This window comes from Leptonotus elevatus, chromosome 10 (assembly GCF_054856555.1).
Source record: "Leptonotus elevatus isolate MCC_2025b chromosome 10, RoL_Lele_1.0, whole genome shotgun sequence".
In the NCBI taxonomy this organism is placed as follows: Eukaryota; Metazoa; Chordata; class Actinopteri; order Syngnathiformes; family Syngnathidae; genus Leptonotus; species Leptonotus elevatus.
The window spans coordinates 23,373,703-23,393,568 of NC_141248.1; the positions used below are offsets into that span (position 1 = coordinate 23,373,703).

At 37.5% G+C, this 19,866-nt stretch overlaps 1 protein-coding gene across 5 annotated transcripts in view; it reads right to left on the reverse strand.

Moving 5' to 3' along the window:
- igsf21a (immunoglobin superfamily, member 21a) overlaps nucleotides 1-19,866 on the reverse strand; it is a 170,162-nt gene that overhangs the window by 76,879 nt on the left and 73,417 nt on the right. The window contains exon 1 of one of the 5 annotated variants that reach the window (XM_086086564.1): nucleotides 15,546-15,645. The exons of the other annotated variants lie outside the window; for them this stretch is intronic. Within the exon in view, the coding sequence (XP_085942690.1) occupies nucleotides 15,546-15,608 (63 nt within the window). The 5' untranslated portion in view covers nucleotides 15,609-15,645. Of the gene's footprint in view, nucleotides 1-15,545; nucleotides 15,646-19,866 lie in introns of those variants that run through there. 5 annotated transcript variants of the gene reach the window in all.

Genomic DNA, 19,866 nt, shown 5'->3' on the forward strand with positions numbered 1-19,866 from the left:
AGCAGAATCTAGGCCACGGCGTGCACACAATGCATCGCACCTCCCCAACACACAGCAGCATTAAAGAGTCGCATCACCTTCTCTGGTCTGGACAGCGGCAGATAGTGGATTAATTGGGGGTCCACAACAGGTGGCTAACAATGGGGGGAGGCGCGCTACCTGCACAAAGATCTCTCCAGACGCAGCGGAGCGGCTTCTGCGTTGATGCCGCACGTATTTTATAAGAGGAGTTAACCCAAAGCCGCATCCTGCTGCCATTCTGGTCACGTGCTATTTAAAGATGCAGCAACATGGGCAGCCACTGGAGGAAATTCGGGCTAATTCGCTACAGGCCGACTGTGAGCGATTCAACCTGAATTCTGGCATCATCACCGCAGGCCACAACACCCCAGCAAGTCCTTATATGCTTGAGTAAGCTACTGCTATTTGTGTTGGAATAGGGACCCACCCAGCCAGCCCTGACGCGAATTGCGAAAAACTGCAATTGCCTATCATAGCAGTTTCAACTGGAAAGTTACTGCAAAGTAATTTCTCACTATGAGTTAAAACTAATCTTACAAACGTACTCTTACAAAAAAAAAAAAGTGGTTCCTTGAAATATGAGTTTAATTCATTCCGTGACCAGGCTCGTAAATCAAACCGCTGCTCTATAAAATCTAATTTGCCCATTGAAATGAATGGAATATAAATATAATGTAAAGATTCAAACAGTTTTGCTTAATTTTTTGCTTTAATTTAGTTCAATACAAATTCAAAACTCCTCAGTAAGCTGCTGTAATATTACTGGTTCTTCAAAGAGGATAAAGAATATATGTCTGTGAGTATAGTTATATCTGTCCATGTTTTGTAGCACCGCCACTATTGGTTTGCCCATTAAAGGTAGGCCTATTTTGCATTATTTGTTAGAATTAAGCTAGATGGACTTATTGAAAGGAAAGCGATGCGGTTGTTTTAAATATGGAATTTAAAATGTTATCTAAGCTTCACCTGGGAGCAGCACACTTCAAATTGTTGCTTGTTGTGAAGTAATTTGAATTGAGTTCACTGCCGTAGCACAGCACTCGTATCGCAAATTTTTGCTCGCAAGTGAAAAAAATCAGCTAGACGTCAGGTCACTCGTATCTCAAGGCACCACTGTTAATGGTTTGCAAGTGATTTGATTTCAAGAAAAAAACGCATACAGGTGAGTTTTTCAACTGGAGAAAGAAGGTGAACGTAGGTAAATTCGCGATTAGTAAACTGACGATCACTTAAGAGGCCGGCAATTAGCAAACTCTCAAAGTGTACTTTGTCTTTTCATATTCATGTGGGAATCATAGCTTTAAATATTAAATCCCACTTTGTGCGCATTTTCTTTGTGATCTCTAAATCTATACAAGTCTCGAATGTCGATGAGAGGCCGCTGCGCTCTTAAAATAATTATTAAACCAAAAAGTCCTAATGAGATTTATTCCTATTGAGCCCCTCATTAGCAGCCTGCGACACGCCGCAACAAAGGAGATGATCAGAGCTTTGTCATGAACCAGCTTGCTACTTTTTTGTCCTATCCACGCTAATTTGCCTAATGTTATTATCACATTAAGTGTCTTTTTGAAACAGATGTGTGTGTGTGGCGGGAGGGGGGGGGTATAAAGGGTGGCGGGGCGCAAATGGAGGCATTGTCTTTTAGCAAAATGGCTGTAATTGCCATACACAAGGGAAGAATGAATCAAAGGGGGGAATTACTCACAAAATTTAGAACTTACATGCTAGAAGTGGAGCGAGGGAGTGAGAGCAGGCTGGCTTTTCTCTTCTGATTATCATCCACGCCGTTTTATCACTGGATAGGATTAAATGATACGATGTTATGCCGGTGTTTGAATTTCTGCATTAAACCCGAATGGTCAAAAGTCGGGGTGGCAAAGCTTATGCGTTAATTTAGAGTTAATTTAAAGTTGCTTTAACGGCAATTTTTTTTTTTTTTACGCACGATTAATGACCGCCCCTTACTTGGAAAGCCTGTACTGTGTGCATTCCAGTCGCAACACAGCAGACACGTCCACGTCAAAATTTAGCAGTAATAAATTTGTATTAAAATGTACTGTATATATTTGTGTAGACTGGGGTCAAGTTGTATTTAACTTTTTTTTTTTAAATGTGCAGAATTTCACAAGTTACTTCATATTAAAGATTAGATAGCTCTTCATATGAAAATAAAAATGCACTATTTCTAACAATTTAACATTTGTTTCCCCACTTTCATCTTAAGAGTACGAAAACTTGGGGGAAAATATTTTATTGTACAACAGATATAAAATGAGTGTGTCTTAACGTTTCACGGTAAAACAGGCATATAGTGAGTTTGTTATAATAACTAAGCCTCCTTCATTTAATGTTAAAGTGATAAATGTGATTATCTAATGAAGCTGTGCTGAGTCAAACAGCAGTAGGTCCCAAGGTGCGACGTATATAGTGCTTTGGAAGAAAAATGTGCTTTATTGCAGTAATCACAGAAGATAGTGGTGGCTTTACAACAAATACAGAATGAGGCATACTGCAAGCTTTCGTGTTTCAGTATCGATTCAGTCAAATACTTTTCCTACGACGTACTATATTCTGTATTTAGCTGATGGAGAACAATGCACTATTAGTCTCTGGGGATATCAACACACAGATGTCTCCGGCTTTCTGTGAGATTGTGACAAAAACGCAAGCCTCTCGCCAAGATGCGATCGGGCGCTAAAGTGCCTCACGGACGGAATTTCCTCGGCGCTTTTACGAGGCGCAAAAAGCTGTGATATACAAGAGACGCCAGAAGGACGGAAGAAAGCAAAGCGGTGCACCTAAAAAGGCTAATAAAGCAGACGAAATACAGTAGCATGTCACAGGATAAAGTTTGCACGTATGTTTTCTTTTCTTTTTTTTTTGCCATATTATTTCCAAAAGAAAGTGCAGCCTCAGCAAGGGTCCGTCTTGACACTTTTGTTTTCAGTGTTGGACAGTTTCTCGTTTTACGTCTGTGTCCAACCACTGACATGCATCGCTTATCTCGCCACTGCAGGTTCAAGTAAGTTAAGTAGTAGTAGTAGTAATGTTATAGTTTTGTTAAGTTCTAGTTGCAGTGATTTATGTTGACTATTAACATCCTCCAGTGGTGAAATGTATATTACGTCTGACTCAGTTGAGTTGACGTCAGTTTTTAATGACACTCCTGAAGAGTACATTTAAATTATTGAATAAATACAATTTTAAAAGACAACACATGCTTGGTGGAGCGTTGACCCACGTAAGGTTGTAAGTGACTATTTGTGGTCAATTGTATAATTTTCTGTAAGCTTAAAAGAACTAATAAGTCAAGTCGAATATTTTGGGGAATGGGATACCATGTATATATATATATATATACATACATATACATATATGTATATATATATATATATATATGTATATATATATATATATATATATATATATGTATATATATATATATATATATATATGTATATATATGTATATATATATATATATATATGTATATATATATATATATATATATGTATATATATATATGTATATATATATATGTATATATATATATATATATATATATATATATATATATATATATATATGTATATATATATATATATATGTATATATATATATGTATATATATATATGTATATATATATATATATATATATATATATATGTATATATATATATATATGTATATATATATATATATGTATATATATATATGTATATATATATATATGTATATATATATATATGTATATATATATATATGTATATATATATATATATATATATATATATGTATATATATATATATATATATGTATATATATATATATATATATGTATATATATATATATATATATATATATATATGTATATATATATATGTATATATATATACCGCAAGATATACGTCACCGCACTTAATTAATATTTATGAGTTGAGTGAGGGGGTCAAACTCGGCCGGCCAGTCATGCTAGACGCATGTAAACAGTCCACTAGCGAGATGTCTATTGCGCTAAATCTACTAACTCTGTCCGAGAATGATATCACTGATGCCAAATTCACTTGTACAGACGTCGAAGAGCAAAAAAAATGTTCAATTAAGGAGATGGCTTGAGTGTTCGATGGCTGAAAAAGACCGGGAAAAGAGCCCACCTGAAGTTTTTTTTTCTCTCCCCCTCAAAACATTGTCCTACGTAACTGACACTGACATTCTTCAGTTTCAACAAGCTATCCTTCCTTTACCCCCATATGCCCTGTCTTACGTCTTTGATAGTTGTTGGGGGTAAATTTGTATTGCTTTTTTGTGTGTGTAGTGATCGCCAGCAACATCACACACACAAAAATGTCTCAAAACGCCATTCCTAGAAAGACACAGGAGGTCTCCTACAATTTTGTTCTTATTGCTACTAAATTTGAACCCCGAGACACTAAATGACAAAATATTTGCATTATATCCAGTGCATGTGGGCAGAGCGTGGCAGCAAATTTAGAGAATTTGAATTAATAATTTTTGGTTGTTTCTGCCATTGCAACCTCTGCTCCAAATGGACTCCACCCAGGCTCCAGATGTTTTTAGCTGGTCATTAGCATCCAGGTAATCCATGGACTCAGCTTTTTGCCGTCTTTCCAATGTAATATTAGAGCAGAAAACAGGTTGGAGTTGGCGGTCGCGTGGAGCTGCCAGATTACACGCACGGATTAGGGCTGGTCCACGTTGGAAAGTGTGCCACCAAGGGGAACAGAGAGGCTGCGTCGGGCTGCGGCGCCAAGGTATCAGTCAGGCGTTTAACTGTTATGCAAGCGTGTTATTGAACGCCATCTGAGACATGCGGGCGCGCTTATTATAGCAGCCATTGTGAGCGAGACAGGCTGTCAGCAGTGAGAAGGTGATGATCGCAGCAAACTCGGTCGCTGCTGCATGTTTCTTATTATGAGAACGCTTACAGACCACAACATTAGGTACACTTGGAGATGGATTACATAGTCTGCCTTTGCAGGGATAGCTTGTACCTTCAAGGTCTGTAATATTGGCATTTTTATTTTTCCTTAACTTATTTGCTCCCCAAAACATATACAGTAAATATGTTCTATTTTAAATATTACCATGCTCCCAAATATGTATGTATACGTTCTTTTATGCTAGAGCATAAAGAATGCTTTGATGCAGCCTCTAAACTGAAGAGAATGCTCGAAGCAATCGTAGTTATTACAAAAACGGCCAGCAGGTGGCAGCAGAGTATAAGAGTTCAACCAGGGCCATGTTGCAACAAGCTCTTTCCCCCACTGTTTTAAACAGATTTGTGAATAATGATGAAACTTAGCTATATTCTAATGCTAATTGCTGCAAACAGATACAGATACAGATACAGATACAAATATACTTGATGAAAGAAGAGACTTTAATCTTTCTTTTGGTAGCTTCCATGTTTTTATAGCAATATAACACACTATTCTGCGGGCCTTGGATCTCATTGAGCTGTTCACAGGTGTCCCTAAACTTTTGGCTGCTCTACATTACATGCCTGCAAAAGTGAATATGTTTCCAGTGACGCCAGACTCGAATTCCCAAAGTCTCAACCCTGCTTAGTCACCCCAATCCTAATTAGCCAACAATAGAAAATTGCAAAGTTGTTTCTAGGCTGCTGTGTGTAAACGAGAACCATTTTAAGAACTTCAACTGAATTAATAAGCCGCCAAGCACATTGCTGCTTGAGTATAGAATTTCTTTAAAAAGGAAGGTAAATGAACACACTTGATCCATCAAAGTTTAAACCAGAAATTAGCTTTCATTTCAGACAAATGTGTAAACCCAATCAGGGATGATCAAGGGTATTGAGATGCGGTGCCAACCACTCGTCCTTAATCTGTTTGGCAAATCAATAACTGTTTCGTGTTTATATCACCTGACGACCGCCTTGTCGAAAGAATAGCAGTAAACCTCCGGAGCCGTTTCCATGACTCAGCATCGGTCAGAAAATATTTTTCTCACTTTGACGACTGCCGTGAGCAAAATCATGTTAAAAACTGACAAATAAGATAGTCTTTGTCCCCGGATACTTTGCATGTTCCATTGGGGATCATTAAAGACAGAAAAGTGTTCTTGCTTTGATGGGGAGTGAAAGGGCAATTGGCAGCAAACTATCGGACAACATACATCTTTTTTTATTATTTTACGTAAATGTGTTATAGAAGCCAGAAAGAGAGTGCTGTTGATTAGACAAAACTTTTTAACCAACCAATTGTATAATGAATAAAGTTTGCATGGCGTCGTTGTCCGTGCATTATTAGACACATCATTTTGGCAACAAAGATGGAGTTTCACTCCGCGCTGCTGCTCTTGTTCACCGCTGCCAGTCCCGAGGTATCACAGGTATGAATATTTCAAGATTAGCAGCAATCAGAATAGCCAAAGCTAACCAATATGTTTGTCGTTATACTCTGACCCGCCGTTCTAGCCGCACGATTCGTTGCTCCACAGAGTGTTGTCGTCTAGCAACCGCGCAGACGGGCGAGTTGAAAATCGGCCAATTGGAAGACAAGATGCCAAAAACAGTAGTCCTAGATTTCTTCACCCCATAGTGGGAGGATTGAAAGAAGATGAGGTGACAGATGAGAGAATAAAGATTATAGAAGATACAAAGAGAGATAAAGAGGAGCTAGAAGATTGATGTATACTGTCGATGGGAGGAAGATATAAAGATAGTAGAGATATATGGAGAGAACAGATGAAGATAAAGGGTAGCTAGATGGAGAGATGAATGCTAGATAAATAGACGCATTTTAGCCTGTTCTTGGTAAAAATTCATTATAGTCTATTAGCAGAAAAATCTAGCATAAGCATAGCAAATAAATGCTTTTGTCTCACAAATGCACAGAAAAGTGCATTGAGCCTGTTTGACCAGAATGTAATTGAATTACACCGTCACCTGCTCTTTGTTTGTAGTCATTATTCACGGGGCTCCTTGCATGTGCGCTGTATTTATAAGCATGCCTCTACTACATGACTCACTAGTCTTTCACCCGTTTCACCTCCGGGTTCCAGCAGCCGGGTTTCACCTTTAGCCGCCGCGACTACACTTCACGGCCAAATGACGACATTTAGAACAAAGCTTGCTCACTATTGCCAATATAGGTGGTGACATGTCCCCTTCCAGCCCCTCAAGGGTTATTTACAGCAAACTCCCTATTCTGTACAATGTTTTAAAGAATGTAAACAGCAAGAAGAAAATCTGTACACCTGGAAGTCTTCAAAAGATTATAAATGAACTTTTCGTCGTTACCTTAACCTGCTTATGTCAAAGACCTTAGCAAAAATACTGTGTAAACAAGGTAACTCGGTAGCAGGCTAAATGCTAGCATGTTGAGTACCGTTTTTGGACACAAGCAGCCTCGCTAGATAGGCTCATTTATACCCAAATGACAAAAAAACCTGTAAAAACATGGCCATAAATTGACTTTTAAGCACGTTATATGCACATTAGCTTAGCATTAGTTGGCATTTTTAGCCGTATGAGTAAAGGAAAGTTTTGTTAGTAGGTAGGTAGGTAGGTAGATAGATAGATGTACACCCAGTTTAAAGGCATTTACTGTATGTGGTTTTTAATTCTTGTTTTGCTGCCAGTGCAGTTTTGAAAGTGTACTATTTGCTAGTTTCTCCTTCATACACCAAATCAGCTCAAAAGAGGTCATTTCGAGTGCAACACAGATGGTCTTAACACACACGGGGGGCCTTTGCAAGCAAGACGAGTCTGCATATGTTTTCAGCCTTCTTATTTTTCTTCCCCGCATCCTTTATCCTGCAGCCACAACCTGCAAGTGCTGCTTGACGGATGCACAAGGAGCGCTCTTCAAGCCATTCATCACGAAGCAGCTGGGGAGTGCATCGCCATGCTAAAATAGACCATTTTCTCCCCTTTTTTAAATTTTATGAGTGAGTTTATTATGATGAAGTGTCTTTTTTGTTCGCTTTGTGGGGATATTTATCACTGGGACAATCCACAGACAAATATCCGATGAAAGAAAAAAAGTTATTTGAAGGGAAAAAAGGTAAATGCAATAACCCACGGGGTGATTGAATTTACCCTTGGGAAAAGATTGAAGTTTCTGCATTGTTTTAAGATGAACAGTATGGGATAGGGTTGAAATAGCCTACTTGCTGTGAAACAAATCAAATAAAATGGAGTTTAATTCTAAATAACAGTAAATTGTCAGACTAGAGTTAAAGCACTTGAACGCACTGACTAGTATAACAGTAAAATAAAATACAAAATGAAGAGATTTTGACTAAATGACACCGATTATGTTGGCTAAAACGGGCTTGTTACATGCAAATCCAAGCAATGTCTCTGTTTGTTTGTTTTTGTTTTTTTGGTCTTGGCATTTCTCTGTCCGTGCGACACTCGGCGTTGGGCTCATTTCATGCTTGAGTAAAATTCTCAAATCCTTAATGTGGCATGGGCCCTTTTCCATTTTTAATAAGACATGCTTGATGTAAATTGGGAAGGCAGACGCAGGCTCACATAATTAACTCCAAATAACAGTTTCAAGGGTGACTCGCGTGCGGCACTCTGCTGAGCTAAGAAACTAACGATTTTATATGAATTTATCTTATTTGACTCGTTAATGTCACACGCACAACCCATGCTTGGTTTTAATACTTTACAATGCAGTTAAGGGCACACTCAATGTAAACATATATTAATATATTTGCAGTGTTATTTGAATGAAACTTTTGTTTGTCATGCACTGCAAATTTCTTCAAATTGAGCCAACTTTACTGTAAGGCAAAATTGAATGCGTAGTTTAAGAAAAAAATGACTGAAAATTGCACTTTGCCACTACAATTACTAAAAATGAAGGAAAATGTGCAACCTGAAGCAACACATAAGAACATGAAATAAATTGTGTTTCCATCTTTTGACTGCAGGTGCCTCCTTCACTCAATTTTGATTCAGATATCATTTGAAATCAATAGCAATCTTGTTTGAAGTCAGTAATTGTTAAAAGAAAATCATGTATTCAAAAAATGGTCGCTCTTAAAATTAGTCGGTGTCTTGTTCTAATGAGCCTACCCCAAACTCAAACTCACCCCAATAATTGTCTGATTTTGAAAAATACAAATTTAATGGTGTTCCCTTTATGGGAGAAAAATATACATTTAATTATTATATATATATATTTTTTTTTTTATGAAAAAAGTAAAACTAGCAAAAAATACATAATTGAGTGGCCCTTTATATTTCAGCTAAAAAAGTAAAAATTGCTTTTAAAAACGAAAAAAGAGAAGAAAAAAGAAAAAATTATGCCGGAAGACAGTCATTTAAAATTATATCCCAAAAACTTTTTTCATTAAAAAATAAATACAAATAAATTCACAAAACACATTTACAGATTTGTAATTGGCCTCTCACATCATAGCTAGCTCCTCTCTCCTACTCTGTTTATACTGATAACAATGTCATCAAAGTCGTCAGAGGAGCCTGATCCGAAATGCACGACCCAAAGTTTCCTTTTTTGGATTGAAGCTGCAGCTTGAGGCTGGATATTTCATGATGAGCGGAGTTACATAAAATGGTAGGCAGTATGAAGAAGGAATAAGCTGAAATGAAAACAGCGGGAAGGCCTGATGAATAAGGCTCGATGAAGAGCCATCATTCTCAAGGTGGAGGTGAATCACTCAATTAAACGTTCAAGCTGTGCATAATGGTATATATAAAGGCTTCCCCCCGCCCCTTTTTTTTTTTTATAGTAACCCACTACATTTCTTAAGTACAATTCAGTTGCATTAAATATTTTAGAAATGTTTAAACAAAGACATGTAGGTGACATATTTATTTAACATATTTATACATGTTGTAATTGAATCAACATTTTAAAGTACAACAAATATTTCTGCAATGTGCTTTTTAATAAAATATTCAACTTAAGAAAAACAGTACTGTCAGAATTAAACAGTTTATACACCATAACTAACTCATTGCGGCACCTTCTTGTATGCAAAAAATGAGTTTCACAACTACTGCAAGTGATTCTGTAAACTGCAGTTATATTATATGACAGTATATAGATGCTATCTGTTAGACCGTCCATTGTGTTTCCCTTTTGTGCCAGCATTAAGATAGCACATGTACGTGGTTGTTAAATACGCAATGTGTAATTTTTTAATTTTAGTTTATTATTATTATTATCATTATTATTATTATCTTCATCTATAATTAGTGAACGGATTACTTTATTTCATGTTCAAACTGTGCTCCAGTGACTTTTAAGGAAAAACACCGCTGTGTGTTTATGAACACTTACTTTTATTTTCCGAGGTGCTACTTGATGCAACAAGTTTGAGAACCATAAGCATAAAGTATTTGAATGCTATAACAATCAGCTAAGAGGATGTGACTGGGGAGACAATCTGCCCATTCGATGCACAGTCGTCGTCGTCCTCCTCCTCTCCCCCGGCGGGCACGTCGTCTTTGCAATGATCTTTGAGCTGGACTAATGATGTCACCCTGAAACACGACTGCTCACCTGCTCGACACAAAGCGCTTTGTAAGCTAGCGCACCGCTCCTAAAGCTCACTCTGCCGCCTTTTGTTCTTACATCTGCAAGAGGATAAAGCATGTGAAAAGAAACGTTAAAATGGCTTGTGGTTAGACGATGTTGTGCCGAGGGGATTTAGGGCCACACTCATAAGATTTAGGGGGTGCACTTAACAATGTGGTTACCGCTATAAATTGGTTAGAGATTAGTTTGTTAATGTGCTACAAAGCCTTAATAAACATCTATACGTCGATACACGGAAAATAAAAACTAGTTGGCTACGGCTTGCCAGATAGTGAGCTCACATTCATTGTTAAAAGTCTTCACAAAGGTTAATTAATGAGTTGTAAAAATATTTTAACATTATTAACCATGTTTTAAGCTGCTTATGTGGCACTGACTTCGGAGAACAAAGACACAACTGGGAGATTTTTTTTTTATTATGTATTTTCTTTTGTTCTCACCTCTTCAAGAGAATAAATCATCTGAAAGAAAATATTATAATAAGGTTGTGTTTAGATGACATGACAAGAATTAGGGGTGCACCTTACAATGAGTTTACCACTATAAATTGCTTATGGATCTGTTTGTTTACACGCTCGGAAGCCTTCAGAACCAGCAATAAATCGATTCACTACTGCTTGACAAATGAGCATAAAGGTTTACAGTTCACGCTAAGAACTGATTGGTCAAATTGACCAAAAAAGAGGTTAAAATGGACTAATCTAGCTGGTAGTTATATATGTCTGACAGATCCTTTGGTTAAAACAACCACTCTAGAATGGTAGGTGTTTTCAACCAATGTATATTGGTGATTGGGCCAACCGATACAAATTGGTCATTCTGACCAAGAGATTGGTTAATCTGTGTTTTAGGACGACGTTTTGATTTTTACTATTGATTGCCACACCCACCTAAGGGGAGTGAAATTTGTTCTCCACATTTGACCCATCCCCCGAGGGAGCAGTGAGCAACAGCGGGGTCCGCACTCGGGAATCATTTGGTGATCTAACCCCCAATTCCAACCTATAATGCTGAGTGTCAATCAGGGAGGCAAATGGGTCCCATAGTTATAGTCTCCGGTACGACCCAGCCAGGAATTGAACCCACAACTTCCCAATCTCAGGGTAGACACTCTACCACTAGGCCACTGAGCTGGTCACGCCTAGTGATCTATGTAGACACACATTTCCATTTTTTTACACTATATTATTTATATATGGTTTATATATGGCACTTTTAACACTTAAAATAATTAATAAATACATTTAGAATACAATAAATTGATACAATAAATATATTTCCAAGTGATCTATCTAGACTTACTTTCTATTGTAACCAATTTCATTGGTTGTTTGGCTAACCAGGTATGGTCAATTTCTGACCAATCTTTTGGTTAATTAAGCCAATATGAGCCTAACCTACTAGATTGGTAGTTTTTTTTTTTAACTAATCCATTTTTAGAGTGTAAATGACAAATAAAAACGTTTCTAACCTGGCCCCTTGTCTCTTCCAATCAGCCCCTTCTTGTCCAGGTGTGCCTCATTGTCTCGTTAGTTTGCTGGTATTTAGTTCCCCATTTTTTTTTTTTGGTCAGATCATTGTTTCTTGTTCTGTTGAAGTGATGTCCTGTGTCCTGCTACGGTGTTTGGGATTTGTTCCTTGGGTCTCATTTTGTTTGGCTTTGACAATTTCAATATTTTGAGTTTTCCTGAGTGTTGTTTGTCTTTTTTTTTTGGGAAATAAGTGCCTTTTTTTGTTTGAGAACATTCAGCTTCCCATCACTATCAAACCCTCACAGAAAGATTAAGGGATTGTATTGATGACTGTAGAATGTTGTAAAAAGTGTCGAACATCCTTACCAAATATTGTGAAAGTTTTAAGCAAGGTTGACGTGAACGGATCCAATCATATTTTTGTCTTCTCACTGAGTACGCTAGCAAGCGTCCCGAGTCAGAAGCCAATCGGCGCATCTCAGCTTTTTTACAATCCACTTTATCAGTTTATCGCTAGCATCTCTGCTAAACCAACTCTATTTATCCTCGGAATTAATTTCAGCTGTACGTTCGGGCTTCTGATAATGCTGAGGAAACATCTTGCCTGGGAGGTACCCACGCGGCTTTCGAAGGATGCATTGCAAAAGCCCAGCGACAGATTTATCTGACGCCGTAAATTGTGACTGCTTTTGCGCCTAGCCAGGCCTTTTATGTGTCCATTTGAATGGCGTAATTAGACCCGTAAACAAGACACTTAAAATGCCAGATCTGCAACTCTGCTGCATGGGCATTGCTTGGAGCCGTGCCCTTTCAAATTAACGCTTGCTTTTCTTTTGACTGTGCTGCCTCGCCGGACAAATGCAATACTCACACTCTACTAGAGTAGAACAGCAGAAACTACATTGAGCCCTATTTGTGTGCGTGGGCAGAGATTTCTTTGTTATGTTATGTAACGTTATGTTATGTTTTTGTTATGTTGCTTTGATGAAGTTTTGTCGATTTCCTTCCAAGCCAAACGAAGCAACTCCTCTCAAATGAACATTATGATTGTGAAACCTAGCATAAAAAGGATTACTTAGTGGAACATTGACGAGAAAACTTAACATTTTCAGAAAAATGTATGCCTTAATCACGAACTATATTATTACCGATGATTGCAATGTTGCCTACCTGAAAACTATTTCCAGCTGCTTTTTGCTGGACCACTGAGGAATTGCATTCAAATTAGGTTGGATTAAGTCTCTAATGTCATCATAACAACTAAAATAACCATAAAGTTTAGCATCATCCGCAAAAAAAATAAGCTAAATACAAAGAAATTGCAATACGAATCTTAATCATTAATGAAAGTAAGAAAAACTTAGGATCAAGTATGGACCCTTGAGGTACACCATAAGTGATCTCAGTTAATTCAGAATTAGAATCTCAAACTGCTTCCACCCAAATGCCAAATTATGCAAGTGTGTGCTTTACAATTGCACTATTACAGTCCCATTTGGCTTTATTATTATTATTATTACATTTGGAAAAATTAAGAAAAAAAAACAATCAGCTCAATGTATTTTCACAGCTTTGCTAACTATTTAAACAAAATGCTACATTAGCAAATGATTAGCGAATGAAAAATAATGCACCTTAGCTGTTTTTCAGATTTTGAACACCAAAGCTAATTCAAAACTATTTATCATTTGTCATTGCTCCCTGGTTTACCTTCTTCCATGTTGCTGCTGCCCCTGTTTGTTTGTTTTTTATCGCCTCCATAAGATCTCAATCAAGATCTCAACCATGGTTAAATGAAACAAGTCGGTTTTGATGAAGTCAGGAGTAGGACGTACCGATATTTATTTGGGAAAAGTAGGGAGTAAAAGTAAAAATCAATCAGAAAAAATAAATAGCTATATATAGTACATATACCTGCAGAATCTATTTCAGCATAGTATCCAAGTATTTGTACTTCATTACTTCCCACCACAGCCTGAAAAAAATCTGTTGCAGCTCTACGGTATCAAGCGCACTGTGCAAGTGTATTGGCGAGTGATTTACCGCTCAGCTGTGCACATCAGGACACTTATGTCAGGGTTGCATCCGGCTAGATTACAACATTGAGCTCAGAGCATGCTGCCAGATGCACAACTTTTTCCACAAGACAAACACTGACTTATAGGGCCTGCTCAAATTTAGGACTTTTGAACTATGGTGGAATTCACACGACTTTTCCTGTCCCGTTACTGGCCAGAAATTAACTGGCAAATGACATTGTTTTTATTCTTTGCCTCATTTCCAATCATTTAGCATGGCATGTACATTTGTATGGAAAGGTGGAACTGCCAACATTTTTGACTAGGGATGGGTACCGAAGACGATACTTTTTGTGGTATGGAACGATTAGGCTAAAATCAAACAGTCAAAAATAATTACTCCGTACATTTATACTTACAGCAGATCTATGGACTAGGTTTATCATTTCAAGTCAATGTATTTATTTCTACTACGCAATGTTTCAGTTATCATGTGTAAATTGCGAGTAATAATTGAGACAATTGTGCGTCAAGTCAAGGCTACATGTTCAATCATCAAATGTGCCTCCAAGCTCGACAAACGTACTTCAGATGTCAAGTGGGGTCAAGCATACTTTGAATGCAACCGTTTTTCAAGCAATTCACTTTTATCAAAAGAGCATTTAAATAAATACAGCAAAGCCAAAACAAGCTACAAAAAAATAATTAGAAAAAAACCCACCCCTGTGGACCTGTGGAACGATTTAAAAATCTGCTTTCGACTTGTGTACACGGTGCAGGATGGCTGGTGCTCACTCAGTTGTTACTTTGTCAACACGGCTGGTGCTGTGTACGCAATTTTGATCACAAATTACTGCTAATGCCGCAAATCAAAATGCTAATCATTGAAACCCATTTGGCATGGAGTGCTTTTATTGGGCCTTTTTTTTTTACACTCATAAAAAAAATAGATGATTTTCATGTACTTTGGTTATAGATGTCAAGTTGTTGACCACGAGCAGACGTTTTGGAACGATACTCTCATTATTGTGGCCTAAACTTTGAAAATGATCGCCTGTGAAAACGGATATAATTAATATTAAATGTCACATGACTTATAAACGTCAACAAAGAAAATACATCAGTTGACGTTGCTTACTGCTTGTCTAGCAAAAAAAGAATTCTGTAACATATCTCATTGCACCGGCTAGTTTAATTATCTTGCAGATTTCAGAAGACTCTGGAAAGTTCATCAACAATTTGAAATACAGCAGCGCTTGTTCTTCTCCCCCTTCGAAAGCAAACTCACTTGACATTTATCATCACAAGTGCAATTTATGGCTCTGTGATAAAGTCTGGAGACCAAACACCTTCCAATACTGCTTTGGGATTCAGAATGAACAGTCAGAGCAGTAACGTGTGAAATAAAAATAGCTCCAGACACTATATCTATATTTCATAAGAGTAATGCAAGCCTTGTCACTTACATACAAAGCAGCAGTTTCTCCCCGACGACGTGGAGACTCGAGAGTCAATTGTGTTGCCGCCATTCTAAATCAAGACGCAAACAAAATGCTTTTATCTTAACTAGGACGCCTCAAAGCGACATTCATATATCATACATCAAGCGCAATATTCAGCTACTAAATGCTTTGATACGTGTTCCTTTATTTTCAGCAGTTTTGTATCAATATTTACAATTTCATTGTTTCAATGTGACCTTAAAGTCATTTTGTTTTGGAATCACTTTCACTTTTAATTCCATGACGCTGCTTGACTTTCAACATTTTGTAATGTCACAGCGAATTTTGATCGTGGGAAAATAACGTGTTCCGCTGTAAAGCCTTTAAATATGCCGCAGGCTACATTTTGTGTAGATACATTTCAGCCACCAGAGATTTTAAGCGTATATTTTCACAGCTCAAACCTGCAGTTACGTGTAGGCATAAGAAAGATGCGAGACAAAATAGCATCCATTTTTCCAGGTCATCCAAGACTTTCATCTACACTTTACAGAAACAGTCCCGTTGGTAATGTCGTTTAGTTGTATGGGCCAGCACGACTGCTTCTGATGGCCCTGGGCGGATTAGACTGACATAACAGCACAGCACAAAAAGGCTGAAATCTGATTGGACAACAAATCTACAGTCCACGTACATGCCAAGATAATGCCTAGAAATTAGACTATGGGGGCAAAATTAATACAGAACATTTCATGCAACTGAAGTTGTCAATGGTTCTTATTTTTTTGTTCAGGCCAGCAGAGAAGGTCATGCTGGCCCTCACCTTTTTGTGGAACTGTCATCTGGACTGCTCTCCTATGGTGGTTTTGTTGGACTTTTCAGATATATTTTTGCCGAAAAGGCCATTTTGTACTTTCTTTCTTCCATTGAGGGTTCTACTGTGACACAATGGACTAGTAGCCTTGAATTTTCCCACATGCTACTTTGAATGCTTTTGAAAGCCTGCAAATGTATTGAAGTGTAATTTTTTTCCATCAAACTTAGCGTTCAACCACTTCATAATATTAAAAAACTCATTTTTAACTACTTGTAGTACATAATGTAAAAAATACATATTTTTCCCGGCATAAATTCAAGTGGTATCACCTGCAACAAGATACATTTTTAACGTGGTGGGCGGATTGATCCAAATATCGATATTATCGATACCAAGTCAGTATCGCTATCGGATCGGTTTGGTTTCAGTTTGGCTCTTTTATGCACAGCTGCGGTTTGGTCAAAATGGCAACAGGCATGTCACAGTAGCCACAGGCAGACTTGCTCCTGCTCTACCTCCTGTGTTTTGATGATGTGCCGTCACGTGATTTAGCATCTCACCTTAGTTGCAGGAACACAAAGTACTGTATTTGAAAAATATTTTTGGGGGTATGAGGTTTTATGTTTTATATTTGTTGTTGCATGATAATCTTGAACATTTTGTTTATTTAGGTTGGAAAAGAAGTGATGAAGGCAGAATTTTTTGTTTTGTATGTAGTTTCTGAACAGTAAATATATGATAAAGTATTTATTTAAATTTATTTTTCTATGATCACTTTGTGCACTTGAAGTAAAAAAATATTTTGTTATGTTTTTGAGGGGAAAAAAACCTTGATAAAGTCATTTCTATTTATCAATACTTTTAACAGTTTAAACAGGAAACACAAAAACATTTAAAGGTTGAAAATGTATTCTGAATAATCGATTCGATGATACAGCTACCTTAACTTAAAAAACTAATTATATAACATCATTTTTAAAAAGTATCTATATTTATATCTGCGATACTGGACCTGTATATACTTGGTATCGGATTGATACCAAAATTTGCAGTATCGCACACCACTAGTCCCGGGACCGATCCTTGAGGTACCCACCAAGTTGCATTCAATTATTTGGATTGTTTGCTGCTGATATTAACAAACCGGCTTCTGTCTTTGAAATAATTCAGGACCTGTTGATGTGCAACACCTTTTATACCTTGTTGATATGATTTATATAATAATATTTCATGGTCTAGGCTATTCAAGTGCTTTTTGATGATCCACAAAAACACTTATACTAATATGCTATATACTCAAAACCAAATTTCCAATTCAAATTAGTTTTCGTTACACCCCTAATAAGCAGTAAGTATACACTGTGTACTTGCACAAATGTTATCTCAACATTTTTTCGAGGTGTTCACTTCGCTCATTGGCTGACATAACAAGTGCACTTGTGCAAAGTCTCGAGTTGATGAGAGCGGTTAACTCACGCCATTCATTCCATCCTGACTGTGGCATAAACATAAGTAACTTTGTGACAAGCTTAGGTGATTAACAGTGCAGAGCCTCCCGCCAGTGTCTGGGGGCCCTCGCCATGCTTTTGTAAGGGGAAAAAAAAAAAAAAAAGAAGCTTGGCTGCAATCTCGATCCCTCGGAGGCGCTCGGCGATAATAACCACGAGGAGCAATTCTGTGATGTGACTCATAGCAGTCGTGAGAATGATGTCCTGGATGAATATCCTTTGCCCCCCCCCCCCCGCTGGGGACCGCTCCTCTGATGCAGTTAAGAGTCTCGGACCTCCAGGTCAGCGTCTCATTTTACACGGACAGAAATCTATTAGAAAAGCTATCTCTCTGCACTCGCATTAAAGTCGCTGGGGAGGAGAGGCTTCTCACTAATTGTTTTTTTCTTGGCTGCACAACTGTGCCCGTTCTTACGCTGCCAATGGACCTTCTCGCCATTATTAGTGTAATTAGTGAGGGGGTCGTGCATTACCAAGGATAGCGTGGCAATTTTGGTAGTGTTGTGCTTTTAATGTGGAATTTATTCTCTTTGGGTGATTTAGGAAGAAATTGAGGCCCAGACATTTTTGAAGCTATCAAAATACTACATTTAGGATAATTTAAAAAATACTACGAGAGATTTATTGACAACTCACATAACTGTTTGAATTCCAATGTTTGACTTTTTAACTATTTGAATGAAATGTTACATACATCCGCTGCACCCGTTACTGCTCATTAAAGCCCGTGTACACTGAGGTGCGAACGTTAGCGATGCTAGCGAATGTTAATTTCACGTCAGCGTTCACTCAAGGTCGCAATGTTTCCTAAACATTCTCTAAACAGTCTTAGTGGGTTTTCTTTTTGCAAGAAAATTATCCTTCCTTTTGATTATTTCATATTTTAATCATTGAGCCATTTTCAACAGTAAGAAGATTGTTTTTGTATAGAATTAATGTGATAATGTAAATATGTTTCATAAACAATTAATACTTTTAAAAACTAAGTTTTCCACTTGCGGTCGACTGAAGATGACACAGGAAACAGGTAACAACCAATCATGGCTCAGTTTGCTTACCAAACCTAGAAAACAGGTGAACCGTGATTGGCCGTTACCTATTTACTCAGCGTAGGTGATGTCATCTTCAGTTGACAGAAAGTGGGAAAATGTGTTTTTAAAGCTATTAATTGTACATGAAAAATAATGAAGTTATCAAATTAATTCTGGACAAAATAAAAACTTTTTACTGCTGAAAATGGATCAATTCATCAAGTATCCCTTAAACGCCCTCTATTGACCAGCCGCCACTGGTGGGTATGTCATTTAACTGCAGGTGAACCTCAACTTTAAAACAGGCTAAGCCATTCAAAAAGTTATTTTGTAAAACGTCATGTTGGGAGTTTCTTTAAAATGACCACAAATTACTCTTTACAGAAAGAAAACAGTACAAAAAAACCATCAACAGATAGCAATATAGCAATAGCATATTAACCACATAACTGTGCAGGTCTACTTCAACCATATGTTAACACATCAACACGCAAAACCCTCAAAAACTTGGGAGTGGAGTTTCTTCAAAATAACCATAAAGACTCAAGTGGCAGACGCGTCCGTTCCGTCTTTGATGGAGGATTACGAGCTTTGATGAGTAAAAAGCCTTCTCAAAGCACTGTCACATTTAAAAGCATAGGGGCTGTGCTTGTGTCACAGACCGACAAGTCGTAGCGTAAATTGCATGGCTTGGCAAGCAGCCATTTGAGAAGAGTTGAAAACATCACTTTCCATAAAAGCTCTAAGCACTCGTTTGCTCTTTTTTTTTTTTTTACCAAAAAGCTCCCGTAACAGTGAAAATACAGCAAAATCCTGTCGCACTTGCTTAGACGATAACACAAAAACAAACGGTGGTTGATCAGTAACCTCTTTATTTAAAAAAATAACGGTTCATTTTGCCACAGAAAACATCCAACGAGCGTTTTAACTGCCAGACAAGCACTCGCAGTCTTCCACTGGCCACACCCCTCAACTCATTCATCCAATCA